The sequence below is a fragment of the Eleutherodactylus coqui genome, chromosome 2 (genome assembly GCF_035609145.1).
Source record: "Eleutherodactylus coqui strain aEleCoq1 chromosome 2, aEleCoq1.hap1, whole genome shotgun sequence".
Lineage (NCBI taxonomy): Eukaryota > Metazoa > Chordata > Amphibia > Anura > Eleutherodactylidae > Eleutherodactylus > Eleutherodactylus coqui.
The window spans coordinates 156005235-156029975 of NC_089838.1; the positions used below are offsets into that span (position 1 = coordinate 156005235).

Here is a 24741-nt window from a genome sequence, read left to right on the forward strand (position 1 = left end):
TTTAGCGAGTTGAATCATGTCCTAGTATTTTACATATCTTCATGTCAGGCTCTGTATGAACATTGCATTCTGTTTCCAGTAATGGGGAAAGCAGACATGTGTATAACTTATGTTTTTATAACTTTACTGCAGCCTAAAATGTGAGACTATAATGCAGACTGTCACATTGTGAAGTAATGCCATATACTGTGCTTTATGCCAAGACACAAAATAGATAACAAAACATACAACACCCCTAGATTTGCTGGAAATTATACACCTCGAGTATCTTCACAGCACAAATATATATCTCTGTGAATACTGGCAGCGCGATACTTCATTTACAACATAATTTATTATAATTTAATAAAGCATAAAACACCCTTTTAATCCACACTGCTTGTCATGAAGATTAGTTCTCCTGATACACAATGTCGTCAGTAATGTTGGAGGATGTAGCCTTATGTTTTCTCGTTCCACCCAGCGTCTTTGGCTGCTTTACATGTGTGCACATCCACGGTTTCTAGACAGTCTTTGCATCGCACTGCGCAGCACCAATGAAACTTACATTCACACTTCACCATTTTGGTAATGCGGGCCGTGTCATACCCCCTTCCACAGCACATAACCTCACAGCTGTCCATGCCACGTGAGGACTGGTTACACACTCTGCCAGCTGTGCCAAATGAACCTAGGTCATGAAAAAAAACAACATATGTTAGAAAATTCCATTGGCAATTTTCTATGGTAGAGGTGATTGAAACCATGCATGCATTTACTAGACACAAGTTATAGCTGCAGGGTTCCTTTATGTGCAACATTTCCACTATAGCAAGGCTGGTTTGGTACATCAGTGCTATAGTCAATAACACCCATCCATTCTGTTCGTCTGAACTGTAGATTAGTAAAGGCTTCTGCATCATAGACAACACTGCAATATCATTGTACCACTTGAAAGGGTAAACCTGATTCTCACACCTAGAAGTAATGGTTAAGGATTAAACACCTGAGAACATTGTAGTACATTCACACACACGCCTTATTACAGGCCTGATCCATATTCTGTATAACATTGGAGGCATACGGAGGTCCAGTGTGTTGGGCAGCATTATAGATCCCTACAACATTGGTCCATAAGAAGGCTATGAGCATGAGGCTTAAGGCGTAATGCTTGAAAATAGTCCGATACTATAGAGAAAAAAAAAAAAGCATCTGCTGTGCCGCTTTATATAAAAAAAGGGATCCACTGTGCCACGTGAACAAGGTTTTTGCAAATGTATTTTTGTAACACTTTTTTTTCCCCCATTGAAGTCTAACAAGAGAAAATTTACAAGTGTGCTGCACAACTGTGGTCTGATCTATGTTTTCAGGAGTGAATATACTGATTTATGAATGTGAGGGATCTTCATTCTGGATACGCACACTTGGAAGAGTAATTTTCTTGATAAAATTTTGTTTTTAATTGGGTCATGTCAATAGTAAGTGCCAGCCAGGGCACCATGTGACCGAAGGCCAGCACCGCCTAAAGCTAGAGGTGTTGAAGTGTTCTTGAAGTATTGCCCATGCCTGTTATAAGGCTGCCTGCAGATGAGCGGGTCGGATCCGGCAGCGAGAATTCTCGCCGCGGAACCCGACCCGAGAGCCTGCAGAGACGAGCGCGTACTCACCCGCGCCTGGCGGCCCCGGCTCTTTCATGTGCCGGCAGCCGGGTGAGTGCGAGCCCCGCACAAAAATAGGACATGCCGCGGTTTGTTTGCCGTGCGAGATTTCGTGCGGCCAAACCGCGGCCGTCTGCATAGGAGTGCGTATTGTAATGCCCTCCTATGCAAACTTTCAGTGGCGGAAATCCCGCCGCGGGATTTCCGCCCGTGTGCAGGTGGCCTAAAGCAGTAAACTAACTGTAAACATGCAACATCACCAGTACATGTAAGGGTACCTGCATTCTGCAACGGAAAAGAAATAGCAATTCACACCTAAGGGCTCCGGCACACGGGCGATTTTTGCATGCGTTTTCGCAGAATCCCTAGCTCAAACTGCTGAAAAAGGAACCCATTGATTTCCATGGGGTTCCTTCACATTCAGCGTTTTTGCGCCCGCATTTCCATCAAGCAAAAAAGTGCACGACGTGCTCTATTTTTGTGCACATTTGTGCACCCAAGCCAACGTAGGAGTCTATAAAGGTGCGCGATTTGGCAATGTTAATTAATAACACTGGGGACTAATTGGGCTGCTGAGCTGGTTCAAAACCAGTGGGGGATGTGAGTGGGCCGGGTGGCGCAAAAATAGTATAATTAAATGTGCGGGAACATGCGCAAAAGCCCATGATATCATTCCATTCAGAGCGCAAGCACGCCATCCTCTCGCCAGTGTATATACGCATACGCTGGTGTGCAGGAGCCCTAAATAGTGCAGAGTTGGCAGCAGTTTTTGAAGCTGATCTGCTTGAGGATTTAACCCTTGTATTTCAGCAGTTAAATTTCACAGCATAAATCTGCAGTATAGACATTATAGTACAGACATTTGCAGATTTAGAATCCACAGAGCTTTTCAAGAATACTGTGGATTCATTGCAGGAATTTACTGCAGCATGTGAAGGAGATTTTAGAAATCTGCACCCGATGGCTTGTACTGTATATTGTGGAATTACCTCTACAATAAGTGTGCTAAGCTCCCGCTCCCTCTCCGCCTCTTGTCGGCAGCCAGCAATGGGAGGGGGCGGGAACTTAGCAACTATCTCCGCCTTCATCCCGCCCTTCCCATTGCAAACAGCCAGCAAGGAGCAGAGAGGAGGAGGGAAGGGGGTGGGAGTTTAGCAGTCATGCTGCTAAACTCCCTCCCACCTCCCTTCTCCGGCCGCTACCATAGGCTCCCATAGGAGTCTATGCAGCCGGCGGCGGCATAAGAGCGCCCCGCCGAAATGCAGTATCTTGGCGCTTTTACACCGCGGAAATACACCCATGTGAACCGATGCATTGTAAACCAATGCATCAGAGGGCCAGCATATATTGGCTGGGCATGAAAACCCGGCCAATATACGCTCGTGTGAATCCAGTCTTACCAGTACATTACAATTCTGGTAAGCTTTGGCACACAATGCTGAAATCTACCAGAGCTATAATAGCTAGCACATTTCATAGCGAGTCTTCCTGATCATGATCACATTTGTCTGAGAAGATGCTGATACTTAATACCTCAACGCTTTGTAAATATCAACCAGGTATCATTCATCCATCATCAGTTAATGTAGAACATGTGCTTCTCTCAGTTCTGATTATGGTCAACACCATGCTTAATCTCATTCCTACTAGAAGTTGGTAAAAGAACAATCACTTGTCAGACTTGTATAGCAGTTTCAAATAGAACATATAAAACCCATTAACCACTTCATTTGTTATATAACATAAGGAACTTATTACCTTACAAGCCAAGGCCAGACTAGCAAGGCAGTCAGCAAAGACATAGCATGGCTCTAACTCAGTGCTGCTGTTCACTGCGCTTCACCCATGTGTTACTATGCCCCAAAGTCCCACATTCAATCTGACCTCCTCGCCAAAAATGCAATACACATCCAATTTCTTTTTTATCCTCATACAGCCCAGCCCAAGCAAGCATTTGTATTATAGGGAGGGCAGAAAGAGTCTGGCTTGCAGCCTTCGCCAGCGTGTCGTCATCATGTGCAATTCAGAGGACATCCTAAATAAAGCTCAGGATGGATTCACGTGTGGCACAATTGTACCCCCAAAGTTGCCCTTTTGCATGTGGTTTTGCACATGGAAACCCTGTGGATTTTACCCTTTGCATTGCAGCAGGTCAGCAGCAAATCTGCACCCAAATCCCCAATAAAATCTACATGTAAGACTTGCACAGATTTTGTGACGAATCTACATGTTTTGTAAAATTGCGCCAACAAATGATTTCACCTTCACATGGTGTTTGTAGTGGATAAACTGACTATGTATTAAAGCCCTGGACCCCACTATTGGTCACTGATGACTACCTTCACACCGCACGTTTCAGCTACCACTAGTGTAGTCTAGGAATAAACTAAGAAAATTATATTTAATGCCTTTTGGGAATAGAAAACAAATCCTGGATAGGCGATTTGGTGCAGAATGCCTTCTTTAATTACCCTGGGAATTCAAGTGGCAACATCACTGAATATTTTTCACTGAAATAATTGAATAATCCTCCCTACAACCTCACTATTTTATTGTGCCAATTCTCTAAAACATAATTAAAAATGTATTTTTACCAATTATAATCAATAAGGCCTCGTTCACACGGGCGACAAAGTTGCGCGATTTTGTAGCGTCGCTACAATGCTACAAAGCACATGTATGAGAAGCCCATGCTTTCCTATGGGTTACTTCACAAATGCGATGTTTTGTAGCATGCAACAATCAGACACAAAAACCTTAGCATCAGCCAATTACAGTCAGCACTCGATGAATGGCTGTGATTGGTTCAATCACTGCCATTCATCGAGCGCTGGCTGTGCTTGTTGAAGCGTCAGCCAATCACAGCCAGCGCTTCCAGGAGGCAGAGATTTTCGAATACCCGGCCACAAGAGGAAGAGATCACTGCCGGGGACCTGGGGAGAAGATGCAGCTGGGCTGACAGTGCGGGACAGGTGATGTATGTGTTTTTTCTTTTCCTTCTTCCGCTACGGCTTATTTTCGGAAAAGGGCTTAAATTTCAAGCCTCCCCTGAAAAACCTTGCAAGTGGTGCTACAAAGTCATGTGACCTTGTAGCACCACATCCGACTTTTTAGTGCTAGAAAATCGCGATATCACCACGATAAGTCATGGTGATATCGCACGGATCAGCGATGCCGTGTCGCCTGTGTGAACGAGGCCTAAAGGCTAATTTGATTCTACTAGAGATGAGCGAACGTACTTGTCCGAGCTTGATACTCGTTCGAGTATTAGCGTGTTCGAGATGCTCGTTACTCGTGACGAGTACCACGCGGTGTTCGGGTTACTTTCACGTTCATCTCTGAGACGTTAGCGCGCTTTTCTGGCCAATAGAAAGACAGGGAAGGCATTACAACTTCCCCCTGCGACGTTCAAGCCCTATACCACCCCCCTGCAGTGAGTGGCTGGAGAGATCAGGTGTCACCAGAGTATAAAAATCGGCCCCTCCCGCGGCTCGCCACAGATGCACTCTGACAGAGATCAGGGAAAGTGCTGCTGGTGCCGGAGCTGCTATAGGGAGAGCGTTAGGAGTTATTTTAGGCTTCAAGAACCCCAACGGTCCTTCTTAGGGCCACATCTGACCGTGTGCAGTACTGTTGAGGCTGCTTTTAGCAGTGTTGCACAATTTTTTTTTTTTCTATATCGGCCGTGCAGAGCATTGCGTCCGCAGTCTGCAGTCATTGTACAGAGTATAGGGGCAGTACTGGTGAGGCAGGGAAAGACATATTCAGGCTATATAGGCAGTGGGCTTTTTCCGAAAAATTGATCGCCGTCATCCCGCCAGAGGGAAACAGTATACATAATATTATACGCTGCCTACAGTATCTATCTGCTGGGGGTTGTAGTCCTAATTAATACGCAGCTAAGCATTACAGCAGGCTTGCGCAAAATTGTTTCCTGGATCTGCTGTCTCTGTTACATCAGCGCTGTCATCCCGCCAGAGGGAAACAGTATACATAATATTATACGCTGCCTACAGTATCTGTCTGCTGTATCAGCTCAGCATTTTAAAAAAATAGAAGCAAAATACTTAAGGCCTACTACTGGCCTTTGGCCACTTGACTGCTTCTGCGCTGTGAATTCCACTAGCTCAGTCATACACACCTAAGTCTCACTACAGGCGTGCGCAAAATTGTTTCCTGGCTCTGATGTGCGTTCCGTAAGGGAAGTAAGCCTCCAACCACAGGCCAATAAGCGGCACATTTAATTACAGCGTTCTGTTTCTGCACTACTGGTAATACAGCATGCTGAGGGGTAGGGGTAGGCCTAGAGGACGTGGACGCGGAGGCCCAAGTCAGGGTGTGGGCACAGGCCAAGCTCCTGATCCAGGTGTATCGCAGCCGACTGCTGCGGGATTAGGAGAGAGGCACGTTTCTGGCGTCCCCACATTCATCTCACAATTAATGGGTCCACGCGGTAGACCTTTATTAGAAAATGAGCAGTGTGAGCAGGTCCTGTCGTGGATGGCAGAAAGTGCATCCAGCAATCTATCGACCACCCAGAATTCTGCGCCGTCCACTGCTGCAACTCTGAATCCTCTGGCTGCTGCTCCTCCTTCCTCCCAGCCTCCTCACTCCATTACAATGACACATTCTGAGGAGCAGGCAGACCCCCAGGAACTGTTCCCGGGCCCCTGCCCAGAATGGCCAGCAATGGTTCCTCTCCCACCGGAGGAGTTTGTCGTGACCGATGCCCAACCTTTGGAAAGTTCCCGGGGTCCGTGGGATGAGGCTGGGGACTTCCGGCAACTGTCTCAAGAGTTTTCAGTGGGTGAGGAGGACGATGACAATGAGACACAGTTGTCTATTACTCAGGTAGTAGTAATTGGAGTAAGTCCGAGGGAGGAGCGCACAGAGGATTCGGAGGAAGAGCAGCAGGACGATGAGGTGACTGACCCCACCGGGTTTGCTACGCCTACTGAGGACAGGTCTTCAGAGGGGGAGGCAAGTGCAGCAGCAGGGCAGGTTGGAAGAGGCAGTGCGGTGGCCAGGGGTAGAGGCAGGGCCAGACCGAATAATCCACCAACTGTTTCCCAAAGCGCCCCCTCACGCCATGCCACCCTGCAGAGGCCGAGGTGCTCAAAGGTCTGGCAGTTTTTCACTGAGAGTGCAGACGACCGACGAACAGTGGTGTGCAACCTTTGTCGCGCCAAGATCAGCCGGGGAGCCACCACCACCAGCCTCACCACCACCAGCATGCGCAGACATATGATGGCCAAGCACCCCACAAGGTGGGACAAAGGCCATTCACCGCCTCCGGTTTGCACCGCTGCCTCTCCCCCTGTGCCCCAACCTGCCACTGAGATCCAACCCCCCTCTCAGGACACAGGCACTACCGTCTCCTGGCCTGCACCCACACCCTCACCTCCGCTGTGCTCGGCCCCATCCACCAATGTCTCTCAGCGCACCGTCCAGCCGTCGCTAGCGCAAGTGTTGGAGCGCAAGCGCAAGTACGCCACCACGCACCCGCACGCTCAAGCGTTAAACGTGCACATAGCCAAATTGATCAGCCTAGAAATGCTACCGTATAGGCTTGTGGAAACGGAGGCTTTCAAAAGGTATGATGGCGGCGGCGGCGGCCCCGCGCTACTCAGTTCCCAGTCGCCACTACTTTTCCCGATGTGCCGTCCCAGCCCTGCACGACCACATCTCCCGCAACATTGTACGCGCCCTCACCAACGCGGTTACTGCCAAGGTCCACTTAACAACGGACACGTGAACAAGCACAGGCGGGCAGGGCCACTATATCTCTCTGACGGCACATTGGGTGAATTTAGTGGAGGCTGGGACAGAGTCAGAGCCTGGGACCGCTCACGTCCTACCCACCCCCAGAATTGTGGGCCCCAGCTCGGTGGTGGTATCTGCGGCGGTGTATGCTTCCTCCACTAAACCACCCTCCTCCTCCTCCTACGCAACCTCTGTCTCGCAATCAAGATGTGTCAGCAGCAGCACGTTGCCAGCAGTCGGTGTCGCGCGGCACGGCAGCACAGCGGTGGGCAAGCGTCAGCAGGCCCTGCTGAAACTACTCAGCTTAGGAGAGAAGAGGCACATGGCCCACGAACTGCTGCAGGGTCTGACAGAGCAGACTGACCGCTGGCTTGCGCCGCTGAGCCTCCAACCGGGCATGGTCGTGTGTGACAACGGCCGTAACCTGGTGGCTCTGCAGCTCGGCAGCCTCATGCACGTGCCATGCCTGGCCCACGTCTTTAATTTGGTGGTTCAGCGCTTTCTGAAAAGCTACCCACGCTTGTCAGACCTGCTCGGAAAGGTGCGCCGGCTCTGCGCACATTTCCGCAAGTCCCACACGGACGCTGCCACCCTGCGCACCCTGCAACATCGGTTTCATCTGCCAGTGCACCGACTGCTGTGCGACGTGCCCACACGGTGGAACTCTACGCTCCACATGTTGGCCAGGCTCTATGAGCAGCGTAGAGCTATAGTGGAATACCAACTCCAACATGGGCGGCGCAGTGGGAGTCAGCCTCCTCAATTCTTTACAGAAGAGTGGGCCTGGTTGGCAGACATCTGCCAGGTCCTTGGAAACTTTGAGGAGTCTACCCAGATGGTGAGCGGTGATGCTGCAATCATTAGCGTCACCATTCCTCTGCTATGTCTCTTGAGAAGTTCCCTGCAAAGCATAAAGGCAGACGCTTTGCGCTCGGAAACAGAGGCGGGGGATGACAGTATGTCGCTGGATAGTCAGAGCACCCTCCTGTCTATATCTCAGCGCGTTGAGGAGGAGGAGCATGAGGAGGAGGGGGAAGAGACAGCTTGGCCCACTGCTGAGGGTACCCATGCTGCTTGCCTGTCATCCTTTCAGCGTGTATGGCCTGAGGAGGAGGAGGAGGAGGATCCTGAAAGTGATCTTCCTAGTGAGGACAGCCATGTGTTGCGTACAGGTACCCTGGCACACATGGCTGACTTCATGTTAGGATGCCTCTCTCGTGACCCTCGCGTTACACGCATTCTGGCCACTATGGATTACTGGATGTACACACTGCTCGACCCACGGTATAAGGAGAACCTTTCCACTCTCATACCCGAAGAGGAAAGGGGTTCGAGAGTGATGCTATACCACAGGACCCTGGCGGACAAACTGATGGTAAAATTCCCATCCGACAGCACTAGTGGCCGAAGGCGCAGTTCCGAGGGCCAGGTAGCAGGGGAGGCGCAGAGATCAGGCAGCATGTACAGCACAGGCAGGGGAACACTCTCCAAGGCCTTTGACAGCTTTCTGGCTCCCCAGCAAGACTGTGTCACCGCTCCCCAGTCAAGGCTGAGTCGGCGGGAGCACTGTAAAAGGATGGTGAGGGAGTACGTAGCCGATCGCACGACCGTCCTCCGTGACGCCTCTGCCCCCTACAACTACTGGGTGTCGAAGCTGGACACATGGCCTGAACTCGCGCTGTATGCCCTGGAGGTGCTTGCTTGTCCTGCGGCTAGCGTCTTGTCAGAGAGGGTGTTTAGTGCGGCTGGGGGAATCATCACAGATAAGCGTACCCGCCTGTCAACCGACAGTGCCGACAGGCTTACACTCATCAAGATGAACAAAGCCTGGATTTTCCCAGACTTCTCTTCTCCACCAGCGGACAGCAGCGATACCTAAACAATACGTAGGCTGCACCCGCGGATGGAAGCATTGTTCTCTATCACCATCAAAAACGTGGACCTTTTAGCTTCATCAATCTGTGTATAATATTCATCCTCCTCCTCCTGCTCCTCCTCCTGAAACCTGACGTAATCACGCCGAACGGGCAATTTTTCTTAGGCCCACAAGGCTCAGTCATATAATTTTTCTAAACAATTTTTATACGTTTCAATGCTCATTAAAGCGTTGAAACTTTCACCTCAACCAATTTTTATTTTAACTGGGCTGCCTCCAGGCCTAGTTACCAATTAAGGCACATTAACCAAAGTGATTAATGGGTTTCACCTGCCCTCTTGGTTGGGTATGGGCAATTTTTCTGACGTACATTAGTACTGTTGGTACACCAATTTTTTGGGGCCCTCGCCTGCAGTGTAATCCAATTAATTTTTTGCCCACCTGCATTAAAGCTGACGTTACATCAGCTGTGCTGGGCACTGCAATGGGATATATTTATGTACCGCCGGTGGGTTCCAGGGAGCCACCCATGCTGTGGGTCCACAGGGAGTTGTAACTGCATGTGTCTACTTCTAAAGAACCCCAGTCTGACTGGGGCATGCAGTGTGGGCCGAAGCCCACCTGCATTTAACATGACCTTACCTCAGCTGTGATGGGCAATGCAATGGGATATATTTATGTACCGCCGGTGGCTTCCTGGCACCCACCCATGCTGTGGGTCCACAGGGAGTTGTAACTGCATGTGTCCACTTCTAAAGAACCCCAGTGTGACTGGGGCATGCAGTGTGGGCCGAAGCCCACCTGCATTTAATCGGACGCTAGCTCAGCTGTGATGGGCACTGCAATGGGATACATTTATGTACAAACGGTGGGTTCCAGGGAGCCACCCATGCTGTGGGTGCACACGGAATTCCCATTGCGGAGTTGTACCTGCCTGTGACTATTTATAAAAAAACGCGGTCTGACTGGGGCATGCAGACACCTTGACAGAATGAATAGTGTGTGGCACATAGGTTCCCCATTGCTATGCCCACGTATGCAGCTCCTGATGGCGGTGGCACAGGATTATATTTCTCATTGCTTCTGTACAGCATTGTGGGCTATCGCCCCGCCCCTTTTAAAGAGGGTCGCTGCCTAGCCGTGCCAACCCTCTGCAGTGTGTGCCTGCGGTTCCTCCTCATGGCAGACGCACTTATAAATAGACATGAGGGTGGTGTGGCATGAGTGCAGCTGAAGGCTGCGCAGGGACACTTTGGTGTGCGCTGTGGACACTGCGTCGTGCGGGGGGGGGGAAGGGTTGGGCAGCATGTAACCCAGGAGAAGTGGCAGCAGAGTGTCATGCAGGCAGTGATTGTGCTTTGTTGGAGGTAGTGTGGTGCTTAGCTAAGGTATGCATTGCTAATGAGGGCTTTTCAGAAGTAAAAGTTGTTGGGAGGGGGGGGGGCCCACTCTTGCCGCTATTGTGGCTTAATAGTGGGACCTGGGAACTTGAGATGCAGCCCAACATGTAGCCCCCCGCCTGCCCTATCCGTTGCTGTGTCGTTCCCATCACTTTCTTGAATTGCCCAGATTTTCACACATGAAAACCTTAGCGAGCATCGGCGATATACAAAAATGCTCGGGTCGCCCATTGACTTCAATGGGGTTCGTTACTCGAAATGAACCCTCGAGCATCGCGATAATTTCGTCCCGAGTAACGAGCACCCGAGCATTTTGGTGCTCGCTCATCTCTAGATTCTACCTAAGACGACCGACAGTGACTTCCAGCAATTCTAATTAATTAGAGCTTCTACAATAAGAGGAAAAAAACAAGTCTCTTCAATGATGATGCTATCGATCACTGCGAGAATTCTCTAAAACATAACCTTTATTATAATTAAAAATAACCCTGAGCTGATACAAAGTATATTCTTGTTTACTTAAAATAACAATGATTGCTTTAGTCAATCACATTAACAATCGTTGAAAATAATCATGGAGTAGGGGACCCTTCCCAAACAAAGCCTAACCCTTTGCTCCTCCACTACATAGGGATCTATTAATCACTGACTAAATGTCCCTACCCCTATATATAGAATTGATACACTGTTATCTAGCATCTTGGCTATTTTAGAGGACTAAGAGACCACCGCTAGCATCCTCACACACCTCATCCTGCTACAGAGCCATCACTGATGCTCCATAGGTTCATTAGCTCAAGTTTCGAAGAACAGTAACCTCTGTTTATTATATTCAGAAGTTCATATTCATTAGCTCAACGTGTTTCAACAATCCCTATATCTGAATGGTCTCATCAGAAGCATATAAGTGGATAAAGTGAATAGAATAAAAGTAACAAACACACACTCAGCCCTGATGGTAGCCCGAACACTGAGCTTCAAGTGCTCAAATGCCCACCTGTTAGGGCCCATCCGGGCTGCGCCAGTCAAGCACATACCTGTCAAACCTCCAATGCTGCCAATACTCCCCGCACCATCGACACCCAAGCAGCAGTAGTGCAGAACCCAATCGATTTATTGACAATATCCTCATTCTATGGATAGGCTCTGAGGGTCTATTCATGGAATTTGTTGAAGCTTTGAAACAAAACTCCCTTGGACTCAATGTTTATCAGACACTTATTGTGTCTCTGTTGATCTTAGATAGACTCAAGGTAATCAAATATATTGGTTGTTTTTTTTACCATAGATTCTCTTTGCGTTCAGAACAATAGTTCAGTATTGCTAGGAAAACATGTTTTTTTCATCTTAAGTAAAATATCAGGTGATTTAGTATGGAAAGAAAGGAGGCCACATTTAGCTCAAAGATATTTACAGCATCCAGTGAAAGGAGGAGAGCTAACACTTCCAAATTGGAAAATGTATTTGTGCAGAAGAATGAAAAAAGAGTTTTCCACAGATAAACTGCATTAAACAATTGACAAGGTTAATGAGAACATTACATTTTTGATCCAGTGCATTTAGGGTATTTATTTTTATAAAGTCAATGAGAAAAAAAGAATCACTTTTAAAACCTTATCAAGAAACAGGGAAGGTGTTGAAAAGAAGTTTAAGAATTAAAGGTTTTTAGAAAACACAACATTATGGAATAATAGAAGGTACAGGGAATTATATAAAGGTAAAGAGTTTTGATGGAGGAACTTTGATATCACAAAAACAAGTTTGATTTGGAGTAATGAGGTCATATTATAGGGCTCTGCCAGTGTTCCTCCTTGCCCAAAGGAGCAGATATCGGTTCTCTTGGTGGTCTGATGCCTTATTTGGATACACTTACCATTGAAGACTACTATTGCGGACATAAAATAGGTGATACAGGGATTAATAAAAGTATTGAGTGATCCTTATCCACGATGGAGCAGGAAAACAGAATTGCAGCCAGGGATGAATTCATTCTATGGTATTATCTCAAACAGAACGTGTTGAGCTCTTCCTTATGTCAGGTGTTGCGGAATCTTTGTAACGATGCCATTTATATCTAGACAAAATTTGCTGTATGGAGGCTGAGTTTACCCCACATTCTTGAGGCAGACAACGAGTCCTACGTTGTTGATTGAATGAGGCCAGAACAGTGGTGGCTGATGCTACATTAGTAACATTAGTAAGGGTTTTTAGTTGTCCAGATTTTGGTTTATCAGTTATAAAACCCGTTCCTTAGAACTTGGAAAGAAGTTTGGCAACAGGTAACGGGAGGCCTAGTTGGATGGCGTTGATTTACTGTGATGACGTGTGTTTTATCCACCTGATATAAGGACGATCTCAAGACCTTCTGTTTCAGATGACGTCATCATTCTCACTGCCTGTACAGGTTTCCCCTTCCCCTAAAGTTTGTATGCAAAACTGCATCACCTTCTGCCAAACCCTTTTCATTCTATATGGGATTTTCCACACTAAGACATTTCTATTATATGCGATGTTAGTTTTATTCATGTCAGCACCTTATGGGCTAACCTTAAATAACAATGAGTACTAATGTGTTCTATTGGTTTGTTTGCCCCTGAACATACATGAGTAGGACATTTATCATTCAATACGCCTAGGAAAACTTGCATGAAATCGGGGTCTGCCTGCCATTTCAATTGTTTGTATTCTTATCCAGCAAATGGAGTACCTTTTCCTCAGATAGAATCAAGAGATTATTGTATAACTACTGAATGCTTCTATGTTGCAATATGCTGACTGATATCTTCAAGCAATATCTTCTGGTTCACACAGCTTAGCTGTGTAGTCCATCTACACTATTGAAAGTTATTGCCTCTCATGAGTCATGTGACATTTTCTTGGCAGACTGTTTTTGAAGGTTGTTTTGCCATTGCCTTCTTTTACCACCTGGCAAGTTAGTTTCTCATTTTACCGACCTTAGAAGGATGGAAGGCTGAGTCAACCTTGAGCCGGCTACCTGAACCATGCAGGGATTGAACTCACTTCAGTGAGAGCTTAGAACAGCATTTCTGCTGCCTTAACACTTTGCACCATACAAGGCTCTTAAATCGTTGAATAAAGGTAAATAAGGATAAAAGATAGATGCTAACATCCATCTATGTTGTTTGATCCGTCACAAAAAACTTAAAGCATCCATTTATAAAATTGGCTTTAGTGCTGCAGGAGTCAGTCAAAACGATAGCTATAGCTGGTAAATGGCTATACTTCACATCTATGAAAGTAACTAGTAGAAATCTGATGTCTGAAGCTTCTGTTACCTGAACCAGTAATACTGCTTAGGAATTGGGGACTTAGCACTTCCAGAGCCCCTACAGACGACATTATGCATTACATTGCTGCAGGAACTGCATTTCTGAAGGATATCCTTGCAGATGTCTAATAACCAATAATAATTGTTGACACTTTTATGTTGTGCTCAGTACTAAACTGGTATGGCTGCCCTTCCTCCTACCTTTCTCTGGGGAAGGACGTTCTGTGGTGCGGCAATCTGCTAGACATCAATGGCTATAAACAGACTTGGTCATAAAATGACTCATCGTTCTAAAAAGGTAAAAATGATGGAAGATTTCATCTTAAACTCTGTGAGCAGTTGAAGGATATGAAAATGTTGGCAAGACTGAGCATTGGGGATGAGGTCTGTGTCCGTAAAACGTTCTTCGTTCACATCATTACATTTGCTTTAAATTCAACACCTGATGAATATTGCAAAATGATTTATATTGGAAAAATTGCACAAGTGTTAAGAGCTTTCAATTTGAAAAATATTACAGCGGTTTATGAAAGGTGCTTCAAAAGGTGACATTTTAGATCTATCTGGGGATTCTGCTGAGTTAATAAACTATGTGCCATTAAAATAAGTAACATTGTAAAGTTTTTAAAATGTGGGAAAAAGTGAAAGATTTTCAAGCTTTGGAACCGTAATTCAATATTACCTGAGTCTGGAGGTATTTGCGGATTTAATGAGAAGCCAGGATCGCAGACATCCTTTGTCTGCCCACGGAGAATACATTTGGCTTTGAGTTGTCAATAGGCTGATGCTGGCCTCATATTTAATAATTAATGTGCCTGTAATCAATAAATACATTGGGTAAAAGTCTATATGAAAATGCCGTCTACCTGTGGAGTTGCCGCTGCATGTGACATTGGCAGCTATGTTTGGCATACATTTCTTGGAATTAGTGTGGGGCAGTATAGAGGCGTAACTAGATGCTCTTGGGCTCCAATGCAAAATCTGTGCATGTGAAGGGGCCTCTGAGCCCCCTAAGGCTCCAGGGCCCGGTAGGGGCTGCTACCCTTGCACTCCCTATAGCTATAGTTGCAGTGTTAAGGGAGGTTCACTTGGCAGATTTATTGCAGAAATTTCAGGGACTGAAAATAACCTCACTGATGTGAATGGGCTGGTTTCTACGACATGTGCATGAATTTCTGCAAACCTCATTCAGATATATAGCCATATGCCTATAATATTATACAGTATTTCACTGTGGTTGCATTCTACCAAGCAGTACTAGTTTATGCCATCAGCTGCTACTTAACAAGAAAGTTCCATAATACAGCATCACTATCATTTTCTACAAAATACTGGTAGTTCAGTGCACTGCCAAATGTGAAGGTCTTGTGAACTTTAGTTACCATCAGTGGTGGAATAAGGGGAACAACAATCCGCCTATAGCACTAACTGTGCTAAAATAACAAAAGGAGCTGTACTTACCTGTCCTCTGCTCCAGCGCTGCAGCCCTGCCGTCCTCACAGTGTTTGTTCTGGAAGATGATGTCACCAGATACCACCTGAATGCTGCATCCAATCTGAGGCCGCAGCGTCATAACCAGTTCTCCCGGCATCACTATGATGTTAGGAGTTAAGAATGGTGACGTAATCAGAGAACCCCTGTAAGTAAACCATAGGCCTTGGGCAGTTTGCACAACTTGGGCCCTCCACAATTTTCTCTCCATAGCTTTGACAATCTCTTTAATGCTAATATTCTAGTGCCACTTACAATACTGAGGTCACTCACATTACTACAGATTTCTAAGGCGGGAAACCTACCTGTTGCGGCTTGTCAGTCGTGAAGGTGTTGGACATGGTGGCCACGACACAGAGTCTGATCCGTCATCCTGTTACTATGCAGGACAAGGGTTAATGCACATTGTGCAGAGCTGGCTATCTGCTCTGCCTATCAGCTGGTGTAGAGAGCTTTATATTCCTACCACACCTTCTTCCCCTTGCTGTTGATTTCAGTTCACTAGAGGAGAGGTTGGAGCTGGTGAGATCCTCTAGCCTGGGTGATAGCTCCACTTACAGATAAGTGCTGCTTTATCCTTTCTATTGTTTTTTGGCTCCTTTATTGTTTGCTTTGCAGTGTCAGTCCATCTCTCCAGGGGTTCCTATAGGGATAGTATGGGCCCATGGGAAAACAGTGGGGTTGTCCTGATCCGGACAATTATTCTGCTTGCAGGCAGGAACTCCTCGCTTCCCTGTTTGGTAGGGACAGGTTTTTTTCCATCTACTTGGGACTCACTGTCCCGCATTGCATGGTGCTTTATACTTGCATTCAGTGTGAACGTCACCCTGTGTCCATGCTGTGGCGTGGTGCCCCTGGCCGACGTGACCCTACCAAGACTTAAAGGAGATTTAGGAATGGGCTTGGAATTAAAAACTGTGCAGTGCTCACCTGTTAGGGTATGTTCACACATGGTGGATTTGCAGTAGATTCCACAGTAGAAAAATCTGCAGCAAAATCTGCGTCCCAATATGTATTTGATGTGGATTTTGAGACAGATCTGCAGCAGACTTCACACCTTCACAAGCTGAGTATTTGGTGCATAATTCCTGCAGATGTTTCCACTGTGAAAAACCCACAGCAAATCAGCCACTTTGATGTAAATAAGAGGCAGGTACACAGAACTGACCCATCCTAACCGGTTTAACTCTGTAACATAAATGCAGTAGCAAAACTAACCTCGGTACATATTTGCAGCCCCAAAACCAACCAAAGATGGCAGGCTTCAATACAGTGTCTCAGCTTGATATATAATAGTATAGCCCAATAAGTAATTCGCCATACAATATAATAGTCAGATACCAGTTCTTTGTTAGTGATCGTGATTACAGTGCCATTACCTCCAGTGATGACCCCCTCTGTGCCCCCACTGTCATAAAGTCTATCTGTGCACCCTCCACTCCAATTCACAGTCCCCACCTCCAAAATTTGAGCCAGTACTTTAGGATAAACCTTTACTCTGTACGCTGCAGCTTGACTACTGTGGAGCCCGCTGCTCCCTGTCTCCCTCAGTACAGTATGTGCAGCAGGAGACGGGGGAGCGGGCCCTGCACGGGCCACACACAGTAATTGCCTTTATTTATGAAGTTGCAGGGTCCGGAGTAAATGTTTATCATGTGAGTATGACCTCCTGGCAACTTTAAGTGGGTGTGGTTTGCCGGTGAAGAGCCCCTGGGAGCCTCGGCTTGGGACAGCCGCCCAAACCCACTTTATAATACATCACTGGTTTCTATCCTGTATGGAACTTTTGTAGTCGAGTAGGTTCACTCCTTTGAACAGAACTATATTTTTGTTGCAGTCACACTGCTTTCCATAAATACTTCTGGCAGTCATACAGCCATAAAGCCCAGACTCTATCAGCAATCATATTATACAAGACTATTGTTTGACATCTGTCACAATTTACAAACCTCACGGCTAGCATATTCGCGTCCATGTACTTTCTCATCATTCCACAGAACTAGATGAAGGCTGGTGGAGGCCACTAGGCAACACGGTGCATTACTGGGATGCAACATAGCTCACACACACTGGCTAAAATTCATCTAATAATCCTAGTAAGAAGACCGTTAGTGCATATTTAATTAAAGATTACAAACAGTGGTACATCTCACAATGCACTTGGCTGTGTAATGACTATTGGGTTTCTAACAGCTGGATGCTATACAGTAATAAGTAGGATTTGGAAACTCAGTGACGCAGTTGGTGGAGTCTGCAGTGCTTCCTCCAAAATACAGCATCTCCCCTCTCCATCGCAACAATAAGGATAAAGATGCTGCATTTGGAAGAACGCATGGCGGACTCTAAGCCGTGTGATTCAGCTACAGTTTTACCAATTTACTTGAATAGAGAAAAACAAGAATGATATAGTACATTCATAGTGGATTTGTATGGAATCAGGTAAGGATAGCAGCAAAAGGCTTCCCAAAACTACTTATGTGAGATTAAGGCCAGGCCCACACGACCAGGTTTGCCGATGTGCCACGCACGTAATACGTACCGAGATAGAACATGCATGCATGTCTTTCCATGCATATTTTGTGCTGGTTGTGTGAGCGACAAAATTGAAAGTGTATTGGGAGGTTGGTACAGCGTATTACTCATGGAAAGACTCTGCGCATAATACGTAGTAGCACACGTTCATGTGGGGAAGCTCCTATACCGTGAAGTACTACAATACTACCACAAAATGGAAATGGTTGGTGACTAACAAATCATGCATGCTTGATCCATGCCAAAATACTACATATAAAATGTTACAAAAAGCTTATGGTGTGGTACTGTTTTAGCTGGAGCAACAAGGTTTCTTACGAACTGTAAGAGCAGTAAGTTAAAGGGGGTTTCCAAGGCCATTTTAAAAAATAGGTCCCCCAGGATATTAAACCTTAGGACAAAGCCCCCCCTTGTACCATTTTGCCACTTCCCAGAGGATCCAGGTTCCACCACACACATCTGTTTTTAGATTATACTTCCAGAGGTGGATGAGCACACTTAAGAGAAGCTAATGTGCATGCATGCAGTAATCTCCGGCGCGTGCTATCTTCCTCCTCCCCTCTCCATTACGTTAGTGATGTGACTTATGGCGCCCTGTTCTCTGCAGCGGTTGGAAGAGAACAAATCCGTGTAAGAACGGAATGTCATAGGAAGTCAAAAACCTCCTTGCGGTGGGTCACGTGAGCAGGGTGGAGGTCAGGAAGACAGCGTTGTTTGCGTAAAGTATACATATGAGTGCATAACGGTCAGACTTTAGTGCTTCACAGGGCTACAGTAGTTTGAGGGGTTCAGGTTCGTTAGTGATAGTTAGCAATGCGTTGTGCAGTGAGAAGAGGAATTGTTGATTACTGACGTGTATTGTGAGGGTGCAGCAAACCACGTGATGTAGAGAAGAGATGGCTTACACCTTAGGCAAAATTGACACATCTGGCACACCATGTGCAGAGACTGCGCTCCTATGTGGCGGTATAGCTCAAGGTTATGGTCAGTGGGGCAGATTTCAGGCACATTCGGTGAAGGTCAAAGTTAATGCTAGGTGACTTGCTGCTGCCAATCTGAAGAAGTGAAGAAACGCGATGTACCAGGATAATATTAAGTCATGCTGTGCGATGTTCAAATGTTACATTTAACCAGGTCAAACCCTCTTATGGGGTGAAAATTACATTTCCATTCAGTAAAGTTCATTTTTAAAATGTGTGCTGCCTCAGTCTGTCAACGTCACATTATCATATAACATCCACTTCACACAGTGCCATACGGTGCCACGATACATAATATCCATAGTGTCATTCAGGGGAAATGTATGGAAGCTACTGCAAACAAGAAGATGAAGTTCTAATTTGTTCATATAGCACAAAAACAGCAAAAACAGCCACAAGAGATGGACATAGCAGCTCCAAACTATGATCACAATTGTATAGCATGCAAACAACAGTACTAAATAGTGCATAAATACAGTATCAAGCAAACAATGGTGGCATCTGAGACCGGTCTCTCATGATCGCATGATACTTTGTATTACGCACACAGTTTTTGTGCACATAATACGCAGTACCACTCTCGTTCACTTGTGCCGCTCATACGATGTGTGGAAAAAAATTCACGGCATGCTCCATTTTGTTGTTTATTACGCCATTATACATGCCAAGATAGTGCATGGGGATTGGCTGCATGAAGCAAGTACATATGTTATCGCTTACTTGCTGCATACTCGTGTTCGAGAGATACGTGTATGACATGCTGGCAAACACGGGTGTGCGGGTCCTGCCTAAATCATAGTGACAGACAATGCCAATTAATATTGTCATGCAGTCTGCAAGTAAGAGTGGCAATGTACAAAAATACTTTCATAGAGTCAGCTTAATCCCCAGACACTTAGGGCCACGAGACCCCGAAGGCCAGGTGCTGACTGACTTCTGCAAACACAGGCACAGTGCCAGGGCGTCTTCACTCGTCCAGACAGCCATAGTACCACGTAATAGTTCATTAAGACAGTCTGTGCCAGGTGCTCAATACTCAAGACATCCAGGGGCAAATTCTCATAAAGGTTTCAAGGCAATCAGGCTCCCATAAGCTGATACGTCCATATAAACACACGAATATTCTCAAATCCACACATATACACCTGCTATGCTTCAACTCATGGAGGACGTCTGCTCGGATCTATTCACAGAGCATCAGCACGGCTTTCATGAACCTCATGTACTGTATGAATCATGGTAGCATTACTTGAGAAACAACCAAACCACTTGCAGTGTTTTTACACCTATTCCAGCGCTGTAGTATCTCAGCTGAAGAGAGTTCTCATTCACTTAACACTCATGAATTTGACAAATCCCAACACTTAACAGGTCATAACATAATGAAACCGTCACTGTATCCTGCCATGTGCTTAATCTGGGAGATGCAACCTTCTAAGTTAGGAGGATGAGAAGAAGGTTACGAGAAATGGTAGAGGTCACATTACCTCCTCAGGGTCAAGTCTACTTGTACTATAATGATTATCACCTCATTTAGATTAGTCATTGTGTTCTGCATAAAATGAGATATTGTTTATGTTATCAGTAAATGATACAGGAACAGTATGACTTAAGGCCCATTTACACAACGATTATTGCTCAAAATTCGCTCAAAAGCCATCTTTTGAGCGATAATCATTGTGTCAAAAAGCACTGCCATCGTGCACTATTCGCTCATCGCTAACTTTTAGCAAGCTAAAAATCAGCAGTGAGCCTTATCAGCGCTGCATGCGGAATTCTCAGCGGGATACTGCTGATAGTATTGTTTCAGCTGGTATCCTGCTCGAAGTTCTCAGCTGAACACCAGCTGGCAGCTCAGAGAAAAAAAAGCATCTGTATGCAGAAGACGACACTCCCACAGTTTTCTGCCTACAGCAGGAGCCTTCATTTACACACTAATACCTAAGCTCTTAAGTAGCTAATTAGCTACTTAAGAGTTTATGCTAAGTGATCACTCAACTGTCACACAAACTGCTATTTGAGAGAATTTCCAGCGATGATCTTGCCTTGTAAATGCACCTGTACCAATAAGCTTTTACACTAGATAAAATAATACAGACACTGTGATTCTTAAGCTTTTTTTCAGCATATTAAATCCCCAAAAGTCTTATAGAGGAGTTCACTTGTCGAAAAAAGTGACGTTACTTTTTTAAACACAATTTGCATCAGGATATCCACATGAGGATTAGCCTCATTAAAAGAGGCTAATCTGTGTGCAGATCTCAAGTATCTGTAGATGCAAATCCAGAAAGAAATTCAAGGCATGTTTTGCCCTATGAACATACCCTAGGAGATGGATCCAAATGTAACCTGGCTAGATAAAATGTTGGTGCAGTGCACTGTGGAAACCAAAGTCAATAAAGGCAGCAGTCCTGAAGAAATAATGTTCTGGCCACTGTACACCCTAAGGAGGAGTGCTGCTAGAGTCTTAAAAGATGAGGTGTACAAGCACCAAGGTATATAGCCCTCCCTCAACTATATATGTATATAAAATAGTTTTTAGTAATCTTCTAACATTATCTTATAACAATGTTGCCATTATATCAAGAGCAAATATTACAAAACTGTAACTACACATCGTCACAGTACAGCTACTGAACAAAACACACTATCAGGCCACTCTCACGCAGGCTTTTTTACAGCGTCTAATGGGCGTTTTAAACGCCCACTAAAAATGCTATATGAACCTCCATTGATTTCAATGAGACTTCTGAGACGAGCGTTTTAGCGTGGTGTTAGAAATGAATGTTCTATTTTAGTGAGTTCCAGTGCTTTTTAACGCACCGCATCACCCATTGCAATGATGTGGTGCGTTAAAAATGCTGTCCAACATGTTTACAAACGCCATTCTAAAACACTGTAAAACGCAGCGTTTTTACAAACGTCTGTGTGAGACTGGTCTAAAAGTCCAATATCACCAATGATACCACTAGATAAAGATCAAATAATACAATTACACCATTACCACTAGAATGTGACTGAAATTCAGCAAAGTAGTGTTACTGAATAGAAACTACTGCACAAACGGCAATATTACTTTTAGCACTACACAAGACCCAAGTAATATTGCCAGATCATGGGAAGCCACTGTGCAAAATGGACATGGAAAAGGACTTGGGAAATTTAGCTAACTGTGAACATAACTGGAGCAACTAGTGTCAGACAGCTGCTGCCAAGACAAATAGGATCATGGGGTGGATCAAATGAGGTCTAGAGGTACGTGACAAGAACACTGTTCTTCCTCCTTACAAGTCACTGGTCAGACCACTCATGGATATTGTGTACAGTTTTGGGCACCAGTACTCAAGAAGGAGACTTAAGCGTTTAAGCAGGCACAAAAGCGGGCAACAAAAATAATAAACGGAATTGGTGGACTTCAGTACCCAGAGAGGTTATCAAAATTGAGTTTTAGTTTAGAAAAAGACTGCTGAGGGGCGACCTAATCATCTAATTATACGCAGAACTGTGCCTGTAACAAGGGGGTATCCTCCATGTCTAGAGGAAAGAAGGTTTCTACACCAACATAGAAGGGGGTTCTTTACTGTTAGAGCTGTGAGAATATGGAACTGTCTGCCTGAAGATGTGGTAATGGTAAAAATCGATAAATGAATTTAACAGGGGCCTGGCCGCCTTTCTGGAGTATAACAATATTACATATTATAGTCACTAAATACTTCAGCAAGGTTGTTGATCCAGGAATTATTCTGATTGCCAGATTGGAGTCGAGAAGGAATTTTTTCCCCTTAAGTAACGAAAATTAGCTTCTACCTAGTTTATTTTTGCCTTCTTCTGGATTAACAATGGTGGGTAATAAATAGGCTGAACTAAATGGACACATCTTTTTTTAACATACTATGTTACTATCATGACTACCATTACCACTACACAGTGACTGAATATTTAATAACAATGAATAATTTTTCTCCACAGAAAGCTATTGGGAAAAACTGCAAACACAAAATGCAAACTTCACATTATTTTCACAACTTTTTTTTTCCTTTACTAGTGCCAATTTATAAAAACCACTTGATAACCACAACAGAATAATTGCTGTGTTTTAGAAACCACAATAAAACCCAAGTTAAAATCACAATTATCTTTTTTAAACACTATTTTCATACAGATGTGAAACTAGCCTTATTATCAGTGATCACAAAAGACATGTTCTTGATTGTAGTCATCTACTCTTCCTTTTCCTCCATCTGGGCCCAGATCACCATGAGGATTTCTTCCAGACACAACTTGTATCTGCAGACAAACTCACAATCCTGCTGATACAGAAATGCTCCTCTCAGTGCCCCAACACAGTAATAGTGCTCCTTTTATGCTCAGACAATAATGCCTCCATTGTGCTCTTAAAGTAAAAATCCCCATTTACACCCCCCCAATAATGCCTTGTTTGTGCCTCTAAAGTAATAAGCCCTTTTTATGCCCACACAAGAATGCCTTTTTTGTGCGCCCAAAATAATAAGCCTCCACAATAATGCTCCTTTGTGCCCCTATGTGATAAGCCTTCTCTCTGCCACCATTACAATGCCCTTTTTGGCCCTCTAAAGTAGGGAGCCCACTTTATGCCCCTACTATAATTCCCTCTTTGTGCCCCTAAAGTAGTGAGGCCCCACTATGCCTGTACATTGCTTCACTTTCTGTCTCCACAAATTTTGGCATGTCCCACTGACTGCACCGTCGATTAATGCTCTCTTCCCTGACTCCTTTCATATTGTGGCACACAGCAGTGTATATTTTCTTCTCTTGTCTCCAGTACTGTGTTGCTTCAGAATAGGAGGAGCCAGAGAGGGGGACAGGGGAAGAAAATTGAAGATGCACACATTGCCATGAAGTGTAAGGATTCAGGAAAGAGAGCTTTAATTGTCAACAGTGCAATTTGATTCCCTTACTGCCCAGTGTGTAGCAGCAGCTGCGGAGCTCAATTAGCAATGTCCCTACTTTCATCTTCGGGACCTTCTTAATACACTGAGGTCCGCAGTCGCTGGTACACATGGGGCAGTTGCACCATCATGAAGCCTCAAGCTCAAAGACAAAGACCCCTGGAGGTGTTGAAGTTAACCTGAAAATCATCGTTCAAACAAAAAGTGCACAATGCCCGTGTTTACATGTAACGATTATTGCTCATTTTCGGTAATTTGAATATATTTCGAGTGCTAATAGTTGCGTGTAAAAGGGCCTTAAATCTAACACCTGGATTTATGACTCATTGCATGGACACATCACACTACCATCAGTGGCTCGGGATCTGTGACTCCTAACTAGGGATGAGCGAGCGTACTCCATAAAGCACCACTTGCTCGAGTAATTTGCTTTATCCGAGTATCGCTGTGCTCGTCCCTGAAGATTCGGGTGCCGGCACGGAGCAGGGAGCTGCAGGGAAGAGCGGGGAGGAACGGAGGTAAGATCTTTCTCTCCCTCTCTCCCGCCCGCTCTCCCCTGCTCCCCGCTGCGACTCACCTGTCAGCCGCAGCGGCACCCGAATCTTCAGACCCGAGCACAGCGATACTCGGATAAAGCAAATTACTCGAGCGAGTAGTGCTTATCCGAGTACGCTCACTCATCTCTACTCCTAAGTCATCACCTTTTGCCCTTCCATCCATGCACTAATCTTAGTTTTGTTGCTTTTGGCTTATCCCATGGATGTTTCAGCCCATGTACAATGTCGATGTAAAATCATCTAAATGTTGTGCATTTCTCTCATTTATTTGTTAATTGCCTGATGAAG

General features: G+C 45.3%; 1 protein-coding gene across 1 annotated transcript in view; it reads right to left on the bottom strand.

Moving 5' to 3' along the window:
- Positions 1-315: 315 nt before the first annotated feature.
- WNT2 (Wnt family member 2) overlaps positions 316-24741 on the bottom strand; it is an 83866-nt gene continuing 59440 nt past the window's right edge. Inside the window, exon 5 of the mRNA XM_066591815.1 lies at positions 316-670. Coding sequence (XP_066447912.1) covers positions 441-670 — 230 coding nt within the window. The 3' untranslated portion in view covers positions 316-440. The remainder of the gene's footprint in view (positions 671-24741) is intronic.